This window comes from Salmo trutta, chromosome 40 (genome assembly GCF_901001165.1).
Source record: "Salmo trutta chromosome 40, fSalTru1.1, whole genome shotgun sequence".
Taxonomy (NCBI): Eukaryota; Metazoa; Chordata; class Actinopteri; order Salmoniformes; family Salmonidae; genus Salmo; species Salmo trutta.
In genome coordinates, this window is record NC_042996.1 from 1,703,593 (window position 1) to 1,722,746 (window position 19,154).

At 42.5% G+C, this 19,154-nt stretch overlaps 1 protein-coding gene and 1 pseudogene across 1 annotated transcript; both read right to left on the bottom strand.

The window, feature by feature from the left end:
* Nucleotides 1-5,251: 5,251 nt before the first annotated feature.
* LOC115180464 (fish-egg lectin-like) lies at nt 5,252-7,576 on the bottom strand. Its single transcript, XM_029742567.1, has 5 exons — nt 7,459-7,576; nt 7,136-7,369; nt 6,732-6,949; nt 6,480-6,598; nt 5,252-5,809 (listed from the first exon to the last, which is right to left on the bottom strand). The coding sequence occupies exons 1-5, from the start codon at nt 7,511-7,513 to the stop codon at nt 5,668-5,670; spliced, it is 768 nt and encodes a 255-aa protein (XP_029598427.1). The 5' UTR covers nt 7,514-7,576; the 3' UTR covers nt 5,252-5,667.
* A 7,509-nt stretch (nt 7,577-15,085) lies between these two features.
* Nucleotides 15,086-16,083, bottom strand: LOC115180110 (fish-egg lectin-like; annotated as a pseudogene).
* Between the last annotated feature and the right edge of the window lie 3,071 nt (nt 16,084-19,154).

Sequence of the window (19,154 nt, forward strand, 5' to 3'; positions counted from 1 at the left end):
ATAATTTTGCACGGACAATTTTTCTGTTTTTTATTTGTTAAAAAAGTTTGAAATATCCAATAAATTTCGTTCCACTTCTTAATTGTGTCCGACTTGTTGTTGATTCTTCACAAAAAATTACAGTTTTATATCTTTATGTTTGAAGCCTGAAATGTGGCAAAAGGTCGAAAAGTTCAAAGGGGCCGAATACTTTCGCAAGGCACTGTACCTATTTATAGGACCTTCATTCAGAGGCAACGATAGACAGCTGCCTCCAACTGAAGGCCCCAACACCAATTAACTAAACATAGAAATACAAATGACTAGACTGAACATAGAACTAAACTAACATAGAACAATAACCAAAACCCTGGACTAATAAATCAAATACCCCTCTACATAAACAACCACCCCAAACCTTATAAACCAAATACCCCCTCTACATGAACACATATACAAACACACCCTGAACCACATAAAACAAATACCCCCTGCCACGTCCTGACCAAACTACAAGAACAAATAACCCCTTTACTGGTCAGGACGTGACAAGCCTGGCTGATTTGTAGGGGTCCAGATTTTGCAGCTCTTTCAGAAAATCAGCTATCTGGATTTGGGTGAAGGAGAAATGGTGGGGGCTTTGGTGGGTTGCTGTGGAGGGTACCGGGCAGTTGACCGGGGTAGCGGTAGCCAGGTGGAAAGCATGGCCAGCCGTAGAGAAATGCTTGTTGAAATTCTCAATTATAGTTGATTTATCTGTGGTAACAGTGTTTCCTAGCCTCAGAGCAGTGAGCAGCTGGGAAGAGGTGCTCTTATTCTCAATGGACTTTACAGTGTCACAGAACATTTTTGAGTTTGTACTACAGGATGCAAATTTCTGTTTGAAAAAGCTAGTCTTAGCATTCCTAACTGCCTGTGTATATTTGTTCCTAACTTCCCTGAAAAGTTGCATATCACGGGGGCTATTCGATGCTAATGCAGAACGCCACAGGATGCTTTTGTGCTGGTCAAGGGCAGACAGGTCTGGAGTGAACCAAGGACTATATCTATTCCTAGTTCTACATTTTTTGAATGGGGAATGCTTATTTAAGATGGTGAGGAAGGCACTTTTAAAGAATAACCAGGCATCCTCTACTGACGGGATGAGGTCAATGTCATTCCAGGATACCCCGGCCAGGCCGATTGGAAAGGCCTGCTCGCAGAAGTGTTTTAGGGAGCGTTTGACAGTGATGAGGTGTGGTCGTTTGGTCGCAGACCCATTACGGATGCAGGCAATGAGGCAGTGATCGCTGAGATAGAAAACAGCAGGTGTATTTGGAGGGCGAGTTAGTTAGAATGATATCTATGAGGGTGCCCGTGTTTACGGATTTGGCGTTGTACCTGGTAGGTACGTTGATAATTTTTGTGAGATTGAGGGCATCAAGCTTAGATTGTAGGATGGCCGGGGTGTTAAGCATGTCCCAGTTTAGGTCACCTAGTAGCACGAGCTCAGAAGATAGATGGGGGGCAATCAATTCACATATGGTGTCGAGGGCACAGCTGGGGGCAGAGGGTGGTTTGCGTGTTCATTCCCAGCGGCACCTCTGTTGGCTAAAAGCTTCGCTGTGACGCTCCACAAACATAGATCATGTAGGAGATAGAGCCAAGGTGAAACATGAGCCATTCACAAAAAACTGTAGGCTATTACACACCTTTTTCTGATTACTGCATTTCAGAGGCATGACAAATGAGCGAATGGACTTGAAAAACAATGGTATAGCCTACACTCAAATGCGATGTGGTTCAACGAGAACACTGATATTTTGCCAAGGCAGAGATGAGTGGCCGGCACCGAAATGCGCGGGAACAGCAGTGGACGCATACAATCTACCCTACTGACAATAGCCAAGTTTGACATTAAACTTTTTGGTGTTTTGTGTAAGAGATGTCTCTTTCCACTCAACACTATATGGAAGCTGGAAATATCTTGCAAGTGGATAAATATGTGTGGGTGGCCTATGAAGGAGCCCTTTGAAATTATAGTTTGACAATCAGATGAAAACATCTTGATTGGTTGTGTTTATGCCACAATAGAAGGTAACATATTTGAAAAGTTAAAAAATCTTAATGACTAGGCCCACAGAGATCCTTAGGGACTGTATATGTAATTCTATGATTAAACCCATAAAAAATGTTGGTGCATGTGCTTGATCCCGTACGTGGATATAGCATATGGTAGAAATAGTATGTAACCTTTTCTGTAGCCTACAGGCAGGAGATATAATGTATGACACAACAGCCTGTTTTACAAATGGTGGGCCAAACACAATATTTATAAAATTCATTTGATGGCCCACATGGTACGATACACCCCAGTAAGCACAGGCCGACGCCATTGTCCTCTGGACGTCTTTTTTTGGTCCTGTTGGACCTGACATTCTTTCTTGGGTGTTTCACAATGGTAGGCCTACCATATAGATGGCCATTCATAAAATGCAGTTTCAGGCGACACTGTAGGCTACACCCCAATAAGCACGGATCGATGCCGACACATTTTGGACGTCTTTTATTTTGTCCTGTCTGGACCGGTCTTGATTTCCATGTCCACGGACATTGGTTTTTAGTCCGGTCCAAACCAAAATCTGAACCACTCATAGATGTCTATCTTTGGTTCAGATAAAATGACGTCAAAACACGTTATACCGTAGCTTTGATTGGACTGATCATGTCAACATCATACCTTCCAAATCTTAGCAAGCATGCTAGCTAGCTAGACAAGCATTCATCATCATGAATCACATTGACAATCTACTGGGAAATACTTTACAATCCTTGTCATATGAAGATAAATTATAAATAAAACATCTCTGTGCTCATCGGCCGCTGGACATAAACATTACACGACAAGTCGGAAATCACAAATTCAACAATGAGTGGTTTGGAAGGAATCAGTGGCTAACTGCAAGTGCCGCAAAGCAATCACTATTTTGCCTGCTATTCGGTGGAGAGGGTGTGTGGTCCAAGTCTGGGTTTAAGGCTTGAAAACATCTATCTGAAAGGGTCTCATTATCAAGCTTAAAAGGATAAACATTCACACGCAACACTATGGGCCAGAAAAGGTTGAAATCATTGGCCATGCATCAATCCAGCATGACTTCATCCAGAGAATGCTAGACTTTGATGACAAAGTTTGATGATGACAAAGTTTGCCCACAAGAGGGACTGCCATGCCACCTTCCTGTTCAAGTGAGCACAGCACAACAATGGTGAGTCCAAAAATATTTATTGGAAACTGCTGCATAAATTATGTAGTATGCCAGGGAGATATGTAAACTGTAGCTGAGAAAGTAACACTAACTGTATGTTGTGTAGTAAGCCGGTAGCCCATGTGTCTCACCATAAGAATTTGGTCCCTCTCCCCCTCAAAACGTAGCTGAATGTTCTGACGGGTGGTGCACCTGTAGCCAATAGCCAGTTTTAGAGAACTGTCATCATTGAATATTGTAGGAGCTTTTATTGTCTGCTTATATGCCCTGTTATTTATCCTACGGTTCTGACTTGGTGTATAGGGAGAATACTGTAAGAACGGCCCATTCTGTTGCTGTCCATTTCAAAAGTGCTGAAACAAATAGGCATTTAAACTCGCTCATTAATGTCTTAATCAAAATGATGGCTTCCCTCTTATCCGCTCATTGTTCCCTTATGCCGTATTTTGTACATCTCAATTGTTATATTGCTTATATAGGTCTATCTCATTAGTATCTTGTTCATAATTGAAGGTAATTTTTGACTTATGCATTTAATTGTTTTGCTTACTTTGTGTATTATAATTAGCTCAGGTGTTTTTCTCCATGAGGAGGGGACACTATACAATGTTGTTGGGTCTGTAACCATGTTTGCCAGTGACAGTCTCTTTACATTCAAATATTTATTTTCAACAAAGAGTTTGTTTATAGACCCATGTAATTCCAGTTGATTTTGCAAGGGTTGTTTTGTTTGCTCAATGCGCTGTCTGAGAGTCAATATATTGCCTATAAAAGTGCATCCTCGTGATTGTATTTTCCTTCCTTTTTAGACCACAAAGGCCTAATAAAATACTTCAAATGGTAGGCTAACCGTCTCTCTCTCTCTCTCTCTGTGTGTGTGTGGTGATTAAAAGAAGAGTAAAGGTATTAAGGCCTCAACACATTGCTGAATTTATCTGAACTAACATCTGAATTTCTGTCGGTGTCCATTTTGAAAGTACTGAAGGAATAGACCTACCTCGTCGTAGCTCGTTTGCTAATGATCAGAACAAACCTTAATTTACTGAACATAAATGTAATAATGTTTGTGTATGGTACAAAATCTAAACTCATGTCGGCATTCACTATTATAGAAGCAGATAGTGATTCTTATCAAATTACACAAATCCACAAGGAATCCATGGAAACCATATATATTTAAGCAAGTCAGCCATATCAGCTATGTTTTTATAAAATGCAGTAAATTAGGCCGAATGAACTGTATTGCTGCAAGACGGGGCTCAGCCTGGTCTGATAAACGTAAGTCTGGGACACTCAAATTAGTATGATATGTTAGGTTTGGTATGACATATGATTACTTAAGTCTGGGTGGATGGGTGGGCGTATAACGCGATTGAATCTCATCACGGCTAGCTTTAGCAATTTAGCTAATTAGCAACTTCAACTACTTACTATTTATTAGGTACTTTACAACTACTTAACATGTTAGCTAACCCTTCCCCTAACCTTAACCCTTTAACCTAACTCCTAAACTTAATCCCTAACCTAGCCTAACTAAGATTAGCCAGCTAGCTAACGTTAGCCACCTAACCAGAATATGTAACATATTGTACGCTTTGCAAGTTCGTAACATAATACAAATTATAATTCGTAACATATCGTGGGAAAATGGTAATGGACATCCACAAATGAATACATACCATACGAAATGTAACATATCATACTAAATTGAGTGTCCTCGGATTTACGTACAGAATAATACTAAATTCTCTGAGACCAGGTTGCCAGGCTCCGCTGAGTGCTAGGTGTAGTGGTGGTAAGGATTCACTCCATGGTGCTGAAAGGAAGCTCTGCTGTTGGGATAGCTTTATGTAGGGCCTAACAGTTTGTGGGCAGTTTGTGTTGTGCAGTGGCTATGCTGGCATGTATCTAAAAAACTATTGATTGAGTTTGCCCCACCAAGATTTCGATGCTTAAATCGCCACTAGCAGAGCAATCTAAAATCCCTCTGTTCAATATCATTAAAAAAAGCAATAACACAGAAATTACAATAGTTTCAAAATGAATGCTTTATTTTTGCAGGAAATTATTATATAATGAGATAATAAACAATGACAAGGATTCCATCCAATCCTATTGATGACCTCTGAAGCACAGCAAAACCCATGTGGATTGTGAGCAACATGACCGTGCCCTAGTATACACTACACTTAAATAGCCTCCATGGCAAAGATCTATTGAAGTGTTAATCAAGGAGTGGTCAAGAAAATATAAAATCTTCATTGATATTTTTTTAAATGTCAATAAGATCATTGAAGAACTGAAAATAATAGGTAGAGCAATAGGTTTTAAAATGAAGGATTTATGAACTAATGAACTAAAGGCTTTTCCAGAAAGAGAGATCAATGAGTTAGCAAGTGAACTTTAGACAGATCCCGAACGGCCTTCAGCTACAGAGAAGAGGCTAATGTGTGCACACCATGGTGACGGCAGACTTGGAGACGACCCAAAGACGGCCCAGGTCGTAGGTCACGTGGCCCATGAGCATGCACATTGGGATATTGCTCCATCCGGTGCCCTCTGGTTTACTGGCTGTGATGCCGTCTCTGTGTTGAAGAAAGGGTTGGAGTTCATGTTTTAAAGCTTATCCATTTTTTTAAGTACATCCATTTTTGGACTTTAATAATTAAATATAGCCATAGATTTCTGAAGAATATAACTTCTGCATCTTGAGCTTTATTCAACCACATCAGAAGCCAAAATGTAAGCTTTTACTCAATTGTTTGTAAACAATGTTATTGTAAACAAACAATGTTTAGCTTTAAAAAACATGTTAAAAAAATTTAAAACAAAATTTTTTTGTGTCTTTGCATCCGTAGCTCCATGTATGAATGTGAGAGTGGTTACATTTCTCTAACTACATTCCTCAGCGGTTTACCAGAACAAGTGGTGGGGTGTCTGGGAAGTTGTTGTTTTTTATCCCAAACTGTAGCTTTACAGGACATCCAACTTTTACATATTTTATCATACACTGGCTACACATTTCTTAATAAGTCCTATAAGTTTAGATCTGATTATATTTAACTGATTTTATTTATGTACCTACAATATTTTTGTTTTTGTGTAAAGAGATTCACATGGCATGTACTGTAAGGATAAGAGTTATAATTAAAGGTATACCATCATTATTCTAAGTTATTATTACAAGTCATTTTCAAGTTAATACTGTTGGGGGGGGAGAGGTGGACCATACACAAAGTTCAGTAGCAACCTTACCTGGTATAAACACTACCCGCAGAGTTGACCCCAAAGACACTACCATCAGTTGCCACCTCAATCATGGAAAGCTTGCCGTCAATGTGACTCCACCCCTTGTTTTGGCAGTCTTGATTCAGCTGGAAACAAAACGATACAATCAGGGTTTTAGGACAATTTCAACAGTTATAATATGAAACAGTTTTAAAATAACTGAGACTCTCCATCCTCTACTACTCTACTCCAGCTCTCACACTCTTTCCCAGATCTTACACTCATTAAGTAGATATCATCATTCTTGTTGACTGCCCAGCACCCAAAGGGTCCACAGCTGTAGTACTTCACAGCTCCTGGCAATCCTGTCCATGGAAGGGGTGAGCCTGGACCCTTGTAACCAACTGTGGCACTACTTGTCAGACAGTATGGAGTATCGTCCATGTTAGCCCCCACAACAAACTGGTCACCTCCAGCATCCAACTGTTTCAGAAGGCCTGAAGACCACAAAGACAGACAGACGGACGGACAAGCAAACAAGGAGCACATATCTGTGAGTCCTGCCAAATTACCTACAAGTTACAATTTAAAATACCAATCGTTTTTTCAACAGCCTGATGGTATCAGGAAAGCTAAGAAGCATGTGTCCTCTGGATAGATATTGAGTAATGCTCTCCACTTACCTGCAGCTTGCACCCAGTTACCGGCCACATACTTGTAGATTGCATAGTCCTTGTTGACACCCCAGATCCCTGCTGGTCCTACAGTGATATGCTTCAGGTAACCAGGCATGCGGATCCATTTATCACCTACGAGGTAGTAGGGGATTTGACTTGTGTCCGTTGCAACCACTTGCCCCAGGCCTGCATCGATCTGCATCAGATTCTTGATGTTTACTACCTCCCGACAGTCCCATGCTATGGAGACAAAGACATATGAGTAGAGTACACCAAGAAAAACTTCAACTCCAAGTTGATCAAGCATGTTTCAGATGATGGTAACTTACCATGACTGATGGTCAGGAGACAGAGGACCAGTAGGACGGCTGCAGTGGCTCTCATGATGTCTCTGTAGATCTACAGTATAAGTTTGGTTGTACACCAGACTTCAATTGTCCCCTTGGAAGACGTTGCTTCTTTTATAGCCCTGCACACAGCTGTCAGCAATGATGGCTCCTGTTCCACCTGTTTAGCGAAGACTTGATGGTGTCCGGTGTCTGGGAGAGAGGAGAGAGGAGAGTTCCTTTGTTCTTCTCACGTCTTGTCTGTTTACATTTTGAAATACAGTGCCTATAGAAAGTCCACACCCACCTTGGATTTCTTCAAATTGTATTCACAAAGTGGGATCAAAACGGATATAATAGCAATATAATAGCAATTTTATTGTCAACCATCTACACAAAATACTCTGTAGTGTCAAAGTGAAAGAAAACTGATATACTTTTAAATTAATGCAAAATAAAACACAAATGTACCTCGATTATATAAGTTTTCACCCCCCTGAGATGGAGATGGAAGTGTTATTTTTACTGTACTTTTTGGTACCTTTTTGAATAATGTATTGTATGGTTGTATTTTACATGTCTGCTGGACTTACCAACAAACAGGAGCAGAGCTTTCGTAAGCTTTTCAAATAAACTTTTGTCCAGGTTCTAAACGTGTCCAGGTTCTAAAACACTGGACCAGTGGGTATCTGGATGTCGTGGCGGTCCACAGTGGTTCTTCCTGTTCACCTTACAGTGAAATGCTTACTTACAAGCCCTTAACCAACAAACTGGTTGAAATAAATAAGTATTAAGTAAAAAATGGATAAGTAAAAAATAAAAATAACTAATAATTAAAGAGCAGCAGTAAAATAACAGTAGTGAGGCTATATAGAGGGGGTACCGGTACATAGTCAATATGTAGGACAGGTTAGTCGAGGTAATTGAGGTGGCAGTCTGACGGATGAATCTGGGGTTGGCGGATGCCAGGAGAGCGCTACCTGTCCGAATGCATATTGCCAACTGTAAAGTTTGGTGGAGGAGAAATAATGGTCTGGGGGTGGTTTTCGTGGTTTGGGTTAGGCCCCACTAGGTCATATAGTTTATGTAAAGGTGTTGTGGATCATGGCTAGACTGCAATTTGCAAATATTGCCATAGATTTTCAAGCAGACTTAACTCAAAACTGTAACTTGGCCACTCAGGAACATTCACTGTCTTCTTGGTAACCAACCAATGTAGATGTCTCTTAGTGTTGTCTTAGTGCCGCCCCCGGCAAGATGCCTCCCTGGGCGGCTGCCCATGTCGCCTATACCTAAATTCGCCACTGTATGTAGAGGGGACAGAGGAAGACTCACACAGAGTGAGTCCATATAACTTATGTGATTTGTTAAGCCACATTTTACTTTTGAACTACTTACGCAACAACTATATGTTAGTTCATTAATTGTTATTCATTTGTAAAACATTTCACATTAGTTTTTTTTACTTTGACATTATGGAGTATTCATGGAGTATTTTGTGTAGATAAATGACAAAAACAATACAATGAAATCTATTTCAATCCCACTTTGTAACACAACAAAATGGAGGTGTAGACTTTCTTTAGGCCTGTACGTTTGCTGTGTCAACCTACAGAATTGAAGTGTGGAGTATTCACATGCATAAAGATGGCAGCCTCCTCTTCTGAGAAAAACAGCCTAGACCAGGACGAGACTGTTGACGATGCTGGTGACCAGCCTTCGCTGTGTTTCCGTGGTCTCGTTGCTGTGTTTTTGTGATGACCAGACTTCAGTGTGTTTTTGATGGTGACCAAAATAAGCCAGTCACCAGAATCAAGTCACGTCATGCTAGCTTGAAAAGGGATGTTTAATTCCTATCAGAATCCAGCCAGAGTGGGGATATCAACAATTTGGAACTTTTCTTCTCACACAATATGCATCCAGAATGACTGCCAGGGTTAGAAATAATACTAAATACGACTACCCAAACTGTTGGACGTGGTCAGACCAGCTTGACCAGCTTCGTCACCAGTATAACAGCATCACCATTGTAAGCTTGTATGTGTCCAAAATCCAGTGAAGGTTTATCACCTGTGTCGAAAACACAGTGAATGAAGGCTTGTCACCATTGTCCAAAATACACTGAAGGCTTGTCACTAGCAAAACCAGCTACACCATGCTAGTCAGACCAGCTAGAATAAGAATAAACTATTGCATGAATGTACAAAATCATCATGTTTTAACTGCATGAAGGACTATTACTGAGTCGTCCACAAACAACAGGTTGAGTTGGTTCTCGTACACTCTTAGGGAAAAAAAGGTGAGATCTAGATCCGAAAAGGGTTCTTCAGCTGTCCCCATAGGAACATCGTTTGAAGAACCCTTTTTGGTTCCAGGTAGAACCCTTTTGGGAGGTCCTACATGGAGCCCAAAAGAGTTCTAAAGGGTTCTACTTTGAATCAAAAATAGTTATTCTATGGGGACAGCCAAACAACCCTTTTGGAAACCTTTTTTCTAAGAGTGTAGTGGCTACGACAGAATATACAGTATATATCGGAGTGGCAAGAGGAAGTCCCAGAGGTGAGCCTGTTGATGATGCCAGCTCCCCTGACAGGCACCCATTTACCCTCAACCTCTGGCTTCTGATGGTAAAAAAGTCAAGTATCCAGGCCACTAGATGAGTCCACACCTACAAGTGAAAGTCACCCAGTAAGATAGTTTTTGAGTAATAGTCTAAATATACTATCAAAATTAAAAGAACAAATAATTTTGCATTCCTTATATTATGCAAAGCAGATGGCACAAAACGACATCTGCACACACAATACCCCATAACGAGAAAGCAAGATTTTTTTCTTCACATTTGTTGAATATAAAAATTATAAATACCTTATTTACACAAGTATTCAGACCCTTTGATACGAGACTCGTTTTGAGCTCAGGTGCATCCTGTTTCCATTGATCATCCACCTGTTGTAAATTCAATTGATTGGACATGATTTGGAAAGGTACAAACCTGTCTATATCAGGTCCCACAGTTGACAGTGCATGTCAGAGCAAAAACCAATTCATGATATCAAAGGAATTGTCTGTAGAGCTCTGAGACAGGATTTTGGCGAGGCACAGATCTAGGGAAGGATACCAACACATTTCTGCAGCATTGAAGGTCCCAAAGAACACAGTGAGATTACATTTATTGGACATTGATTGGACTAAATCGTTTTTGGTATATTTTGGTATATTAGTTGTCCCTGTATTAGACTAAGCATAGGGGATTTGATGTTAAAATGTTGAAGATTAAATGGTGCTGGAATAGTGAAGGCAGCTCCTGTTTATTTTTTTATACTTGCGGGTAACGTGGTTCTAAATCAATAGTTTAGTGGTCTGAAAATGTCAGAAAAATGTACTTCCTTGACCGTGCTGTATGTCATGTCACTGTTTGTTACATGCAAGATGCATTGTGGACGTCACCGGACAGAGGTTGCTATCTGGTTTCGTGATGAAACAAAGGTGTGGTTGAATTTATTCTGTCACGGTGTCTTCTTATTGCCTCGGCCTTGGACATACATGTCAAGGTGTCAAGGCATCTGAACTAACATGTTATAGAGCAAACAACTCAACTATCACAACACACAGGTTGTAATATGGCGTTTTTTTCTGGCTTCCCCAGTGATTTTACCCACGCACCACTACTGTATGTTTTGCTCAGTCTGGCAGTAACCCAGAACTATCAGAGGCAGAGCATCTCTCTTTTGGCTGCTGCTGACAGCAACTGCTTGTAAATTGTTCTACTACATCCTAAAAACTTATACAGTATCTATGCACAGCATTTTGTCTTGATTTTGGCAGATGAACTCTTTTGTAGATTAACTGTGTTTCCTCCTTTTTGCTTTTGTTACTTCTAGGTTGGACTACTGCAATGCTCTACTTTCCGGCTACCCGGATAAAGCACTAAATACACTTCAGTTAGTGCTAAATACGGCTGCTAGAATCCTGACTAGAACCCAAAAATTTGATCATATGCTAGCCTCCCTACACTGGCTTCCCGTTAAGTCAAGGTATGATTTCAAGGTTTTACTGCTAAACTACAAAGCATTACATGGGCTTGCTCCTACCTATCTTTCCGATTTGGTCCTGCCGTACATACCTACACGTACGCTACGGTCACAAGACACAGGCCTCCTAATTGTCCCTAGAATTTCTAAGCAAACAGCTGGAGGCAGGTCTTTCTCCTATTGAGCTCCATTTTTATGGAATGGTCTGCCTACCCATGTGAGACACACAGACTCGGTCTCAACCTTTAAGTCTTAACTGAAGACGTATCTCTACAGTAGGTCCTACTATTGAGTGTAGTCTGGCCCAGGAGTGTGAAGGTGAACGGAAAGGCTCTGGAGCAACGAACCGCCCTTGCTGTCTCTGCCTGGCCGGTTCCCCTCTCTCCACTGGGATTCTCTGCCTCTAACCCTATTACAGGGGCTGAGTCACTGGCTTATTGGTGTTCTTCCATGCCGTCCCTAGGAGGGGTGCGTCACTTGAGTCACTGACGTGGTCTTACTGTCTGGGTTGGTGCCCCCCCTTGGGTTGTGCCGTGGCAGAGATCTTTGTGGGCTATACTCGGCCTTGTCTCAGGATGGTAAGTTGGTGTTTGAATATATCCCTCTAGTGGTGTGGGGGCTGTGCTTTGGCAAAGTGGGTGGGGTTATATCCTGCCTGTTTGGCCCTGTCCGGGAGTATCATCGGATGGGGCCACAGTGTCTCCTGACCCCTCCTGTCTCAGCCTCCAGTGTTTATGCTGCAGTAGTTTGTGTGTTGGGGGACTAGGGTCAGTCTGTTATATTTGTCCTGTCTTATCCGGTGTCCTGTGTGAATTTAAGTATCCTCTCTCTAATTCTCTCTCTCGGAGGACCTGAGCCCTAGGACCATGCCTCTGGACTTCCTGGCATGATGACTCCTTGCTGTCCCCAGTCCACCTGGCCGTGCTGCTGCTCCAGTTTCAACTGTTCTGCCTGGGGCTATGGAACCCTGACCTGGTCACCGGACGTGCTACCTGTCCCAGACCTGCTGTTCTCAACTCGCTAGAGACAGCAGGAGCGGTAGAGATACTCTCAATGATCAGCTATGAAAAGCCAACTGACATTTAGTCTTGAGGTGCTGACTTGTTGCACCCTTGACAACTACTGTGATTATTATTATTTGACCATGCTGGTCATTTATGAACATTTCAACATCTTGGCCTTGTTCTGTTATAATCTCCACCCGGCACAGCCAGAAGAGGACTGGCCACCCCTCATAGCCTGGTTCCTCTCTAGGTTTCTTCCTAGGTTTTGGCCTTTCTACAGAGTTTTTCCTAGCCACCGTGCTTCTACACCTGCTTTGCTTGCTGTTTGGGGTTTTAGGCTGGGTTTCTGTTCAGCACTTTGAGATATCAGCTGATGTAAGAAGGGCTATATAAAAACATTTGATTTGATTTACAGCTAAAGGCTATCAAATCTGGTCGTCTAGTGCATTGGGGACAGAGAATAAAAGGAGCAGATTTCTGGGCGTGGTAGAAAAGATTCAGGGCATAATGTACAGACAGGGGTTTGGTAGGGTGCGGGTACAGTGGAGGTAAACCTAGGCATTGAGTGACGATAGAGGTTGCATCTCTGGAGGCGCAAGTTATGCTAGTTGAGGTTACCCCATTTGTGGGAGGTGGGGCAAAAGCGATATCTGAGTCATGTTGAGTGGGGCTAGGGGCTCCGCAGTAAAATAAAACAATGATAACTACCCTAAACAACAGTATACAAGGCATATTGACATTACAGAGAGACATGAAGCGAAGCATAAAGCAATCACAGGTGTTGATTGGGTGAGCTAGCTAAGACAACAATGAGTAAGACAGCAACAGCTAATCAGCTAAGACAACAACAACAGGTAAAATGGTGATGAATGGGCAGAGAGGGTCAGTTAACTACACACAGGGCCTGAGTTCGAAGTCTGGGGCCGACAGATAAACAAAATGGAGTACCGTAATTAATGAACAGTCCAGCAGGCATCAGCTATGAAGCCAGATATCATAGGGTCCAGTGAACAGCAATAAATAAAACAGAGAAGTCGTTACTACGCTAACAAGCGGGAGACACAGCGTTCATAAAGGTTAGCAGGCCGGTGCTAGCAGAAGCGTCTTCACCGACATCCGACAAAGGGTGGTTGAGGGAACATCGGACTGAATTACGTCGGCAGACCAGACGTGATGGATCGGCGGGGCTCCGTGTCGACAAAGGGTCCAGGTCAATTGGCTAAAGAGGTATTGTAGCTGGAGTAATTTTGTTTGCTAGCCGGGAGATGCACCTGGCTCGGGGCTAACTTGTGCTAGCTTCGGGACAAGGGCGTTAGCCACTCGGTAGCAGCTAGCTAGTTGCGATGATCCGATGCAAAGGTCCAGAGCTTACGACAGGAATCCGGCGATGTAGTGGCTTCTAGTCGTGCTACTGAAGAGTCCGGGGGGCATCAGCTGTGTAGCCGAGTGATCATAGGGTCCACTGAGCAGGCCGGGAGATGGGCCTGGCTCAAAGGCTAGCTTCAGGGCTGGGCCACTCGGTAGCAGCTAGCTAGCTGTGGTGATCTGGAGTAATGGTCCGGTAATGGAGTAATGGTGGAGAAAAGCAGTCCAATATTCTCAGGGTTGATATTGCACTGAGCAGACTGGCGGGTTTTATCCAGGGTAAAAGCGGCTGGTGTCTGAGCTAGATGTAAAGGCTGCTAGCAGTGGCTAACAATGACTAAATAGCTGGTAGCTAATTAGCTGGCTAGCATCTGATGGCTATCTTCTGATGGAGGTTCTAGCTGTAAGGTCTAAAAAAAATAGCGGATCCGTATCACATTGGGTGAGGCGGGTTGCCGGAAGGTATATTTATTTAAAAATGGAAAAAGAGATTGAAATATATACAAAAGACGAAAAAAGACAATTTACACGGGACAACAACAAACACGTCTGCACTGCTACGCCATCTTGGATCACTGTGATACTACTTTGAAGAATCTAAAATATATTTGGATTTGTTTAACACTTTTTTGGTAACTACATGATTCCATATGTGTTATTTCACAGTTTTGATGTCTTCACTATTATTCTACAATGTAGAAAATAGTAAAACTAAAGAAAAACCCTTGAATGAGTAGTTGTGTCCTAACTTTTGACTGGTACTGTAGGTGTAGGGAAAATTGTTGACTGAGACATGGGAATGAAGAAAGTTTACATTCTGTCAAACATGTTATTGTTGAATCTCATGTATCCTAAGGGGGGAAGCACAGGGCAAATTTCTGGTTTCAGTCACAGATAAGGGAGGACAGGTGTGGATTAAGGAGGAGAGAGGAATTCGGCCCAGGTCACAGGTCAGATGGAGTGAGAAGGAACAGACCAAAGGTTTAGCGTCAGGCGGGGCCATGACTACACCAGTGAGTGGAACCAAACAAGTTCTTGATAAGCAACAGAGATGTATTGGCTGTCTAGATGTGCAAGGAGTTGATTCCGGCTAGTGGGAGGACAAAAATATATGTGTATGTGCAATCATGTTTTTGTATTTTGCAGTTGTTTAACCCAGTGGGTGAATGAACTTAGTTTGAGCTTTTTGTGAGTTTTTACTCTGTTTGTTCAGAACCTAACACAACGTTACCTAGTATAAACATCACCCAAAAAGTTGACCCCCCTACCATCAGTTGCCACCTCAATCATGGAAAGCTTGCCGTCAATGGGACTCCACCCGTTGTTTTGGCAGTCTTGATTCAGCTGGAAACAAACAGATACAATCAGGGTTTTAGGACAATTTCAACAGTTATAATATGAAACAGTTTTAAAATAACTGAGACTCTCCATCCTCTACTACTCTACTCCAGCTCTCACACTCTTTCCCAGATCTTACACTCATTAAGTAGATATCATCATTCTTGTTGACTGCCCAGCACCCAAAGGGCCCACAGCTGTAGTACTTCCTGGCACTCTTGTCCTTGGAAGGGGTGTCTGGTCCCTTGTGCGTGTCCGACAGTATGGAGTATCGTCCAACAATAAACTGAACACCTCCAGCATCCACCTGCTTCAGAAGGCCTGAAGACAACAAAGACAGACGGACAGACAAGCAAACGGGAGCACGTATCTGTGAATTCTGCCAAATGACTTACATGTTAAAATTGTAAAACATTCATCATTTTTTCAACACCCTGATGGTATCAGGAAAGCTAAGAAGCAGGTGTCCTCTGGATAAATATTGAGCAGTGCTCTCCACTTACCTGCATGCAGCTTGCACCCAGTTACCGGCCACACACTTGTGAATTGAGTCTGCCTTGTTGATACCCCAGGTCCCTGCTGGTCCTACAGTGATATGATTCAGGGAACCAGACAGGCACACCCATTTATCACCTACCGGGTAGTAGGAAATTTTACTTGTGTCCATTGCAACCACTTGCCCAGTCCTACATCAATCTGCATCAGATTCTTGATGTCCACTAGCTCCTGACAGTCCCATGCTATAGAGACAAAGACATATGAGTAGATTGCACCAATAAAATCTTGATCAATTCCAAGTTCATCAAGCATGTTTCAGATGATGGTAACTTACCGTGACTGATGGTCAGGAGACAGAGGACCAATAGGACGGCTGCAGCGGCTCTCATGATGTCTCTGTAGATCTACAGTATAAGTTGAGATTTTACACCAGACTTCAATCGTCCCATTGCAGGGCTTTGCGCTTTAATAGCCCGGCACATAGCTTTAAAAGCAATGATGGCTTCCTGTTCCACCTGTATATTACATTTACATTTAAGTCATTTAGCAGACGCTCTTTTCCAGAGCGACTTAGAAATTGGTGCATTCACCTATAATATCCAGTAGAACAAACACTTTACAATAGTGCATCTAAATCTTTTAAAGGGGGGGGGGGGTTAGAAGGATTACTTTATCCTATCCCAGGTATTCCTTAAAGAGGTGGGGTTTCAGGTGTCTCCGGAAGGTGGTGATTGACTCCGCTGTCCTGTATATCAAAGAGTTGATGGGAGGCTGGACCGAGACAGGCTTTTCTGGTTATTCTTTAATGGTTAGGGTAAATACAGACAATTTATGGATAGGTGAAAGACCCCGTTACCTAACTTCTACTGCAGCCCCGCTACCTAACTGCTGCAGCCCCGCTACCTAACTAATACGGCCCCGCTGCCTAACTGCTACTGCCCCGCTACCTAACTGCTGCAGCCCCGCTACCTAACTGCTGCAGCCCCGCTACCTAACTGCTGCAGCCCCGCTACCTAACGCTGCAGCCCCGCTACCTAACTGCTGCAGCCCCGCTACCTAACTGCTGCAGCCCCGCTACCTAACTGCTGCGGCCCCGCTACCTAACTGCTGCGGCCCCGCTACCTAACTGCTGCGGCCCCGCTACCTAACTAATACGGCCCCGCTACCTAACTGATACTGCTGCAACTTAAAGGGAAACGCAACACTGTTTTGTCAATCTCTCATATCAGTATCATGTTGAAATGGAATGTTATAACTATTTCTCCAGGCACGACAAGACTGTGGCTTCTATGAAACCTGGCCTGAGTAACCACAGACCAGATAAACAGTTACAACAATCTCACTAGTGTAGACAGGGCAAACCCATTTTCACAATTTCTGTTAGTTCCATTTATAGTACAATTTTTGTTTTTTTTAATCAATATGCAGAAACAGTTTGTGATCCATTGAAAAGCTAATGTACTCAGATTACTTGTATTCTTTTTTAACTAACACATTATCAACTGCATATGCGCCAAGAACCCTGTTGTTTTGACAAGTGGCATTTGATCAGTTCAAACACAACTGACAAATCTGGTGAATCATTTGTTTATTACTGGTAAGAAGAGAATTTGCTAAAGACAGTCATCTACATTTTAGAGTGTCGGATGGAGATTCAGGGAGGCTGCCGAAACAGGGAAGGAAACCAAATCTGTTGCTTTTTTTTAACCACAAGTCACAATCGCTATCTTCGAACTCCCGATCATGAATAAACCAAGGCGCAGCGTGCATGGAATTCCACATCTTTTAATGAAAATGAAATTCACCAAAACAACAAACAGGAGCAAACCGAAAACGTGACGTTCTGGGGCTGCTCAAAGGCAGCTACACAAAAATAAGATCCCACAACTAAAGGTGGGGGGAAAAAAGGGTTGCCTAAGTATGATTCCTAATCAGAGACAACAATAGCCAGCTGCCTCTGATTAGGAACCATACTCGGCTCAACACAAAGAAATAGACAAACTAGATTACCAACCACACATCACACCCTGACCTAACCAAACTAGAGGAAAATAAACGTCTCTCTAAGGTCAGGGCGTGACATCACAACCATACAGGGTATATCAACATTGACAAGACTTGGCTGTTATTTCAGTGGTAGCAGACTGGGAAATATGTTAATGAGACATGTATTTTCAGCCAACAGAGTATTCTAAAGTTGTCTCAGCAAATTATACTCTCTTGTTTGATCAACTCAGCTATCTGTGTTGCAAAGGCAAACTTCAATATTTAAGTTCAAAATTGTTTTACACTGAGCAGAGATCATTGGGTTGATGGAGTATTCCATGTCATCTGAACAATTACCCAATTTTAAGTACAGCCATATCGAAGCTCACTGGACTATTATGCTGCCTAGTTATGGGATGCTGATTGCTCATCTAAGATTGAACTATGAACATTTTAACCTTGACTGAGTGCCTAGTTATTGGACACTGATGGTAGATCGGGCTATGATCATGATGTAATATGAGAGATGATGAGCTATGACAAGGATTGCATTCTCAAATGCCTTGCTCATACAGAATGATGGATGTTTTTGCCCACTACTAATTATTCTCAATGTGTGCACTGCATGGTGAAGCCAGACGTGGAGACGACCCAAAGACGACACAGGTCGTAGGTCACGTGCATCATGCACATCAGGGATTTACATTAAAGTCTGAAAGGCATCTGCCCATCGGGCAAGTCAGGAGTATTTTTTTGGTTGCCTGAAAATGTAAATAAGCTGTTTATACTCAGAAGTGCCTTTTAACTACACATAGGGGTGGACTCATCTATTTTGGTTGTTATGTAAAAGAAATCTCAGAACAGGCTCAACTAGCCTGACTGCCATACATTGTCTGTCTTTCACTACACTTAAATGTAGAGGAACAAGAAAGATTTGTTTTAGGTTAGGACTACTGGAGTTAGTTTCAGTTGGCTTGAATTCACTTTTTTATATCACCGGCCCAATGATGTTACCTCAGAGCAGTGGGGCTACCTCAGAGCAGTGGGGCTACCTCAGAGCAGTGGGGCTACCTCAGAGCAGTGGGGCTACCTCAGAGCACTGGGGCTACCGCAGAGCACTGGGGCTACCTCAGAGCAGTGGGGCTACCTCAGAGCAGTGGGGCTACCTCAGAGCAGTGGGGCTACCTCAGAGCAGTGGGGCTACCTCAGAGCAGGCTTAACTTGCATGACTGGTCAGTTCACTTTCCCCAGGAGGCAATAGGACAATCCTTACCGTCAATCCCTACACATTTAGACATAGCTCCATCCAGTGCCCTCTGGTTTACTGGCTGTGATGCTGACTCTGTGTTGAAGAAGGAGGTGGGGTTCAAGTGTTCAAAATGCCTTAAATCCCACAATATCATTTCCGTGATTTAGTGCTTCCAACCTTTTTGAAAAATGGAGTGTTTGAGCTGCATTGCATGAGTCTATTTAT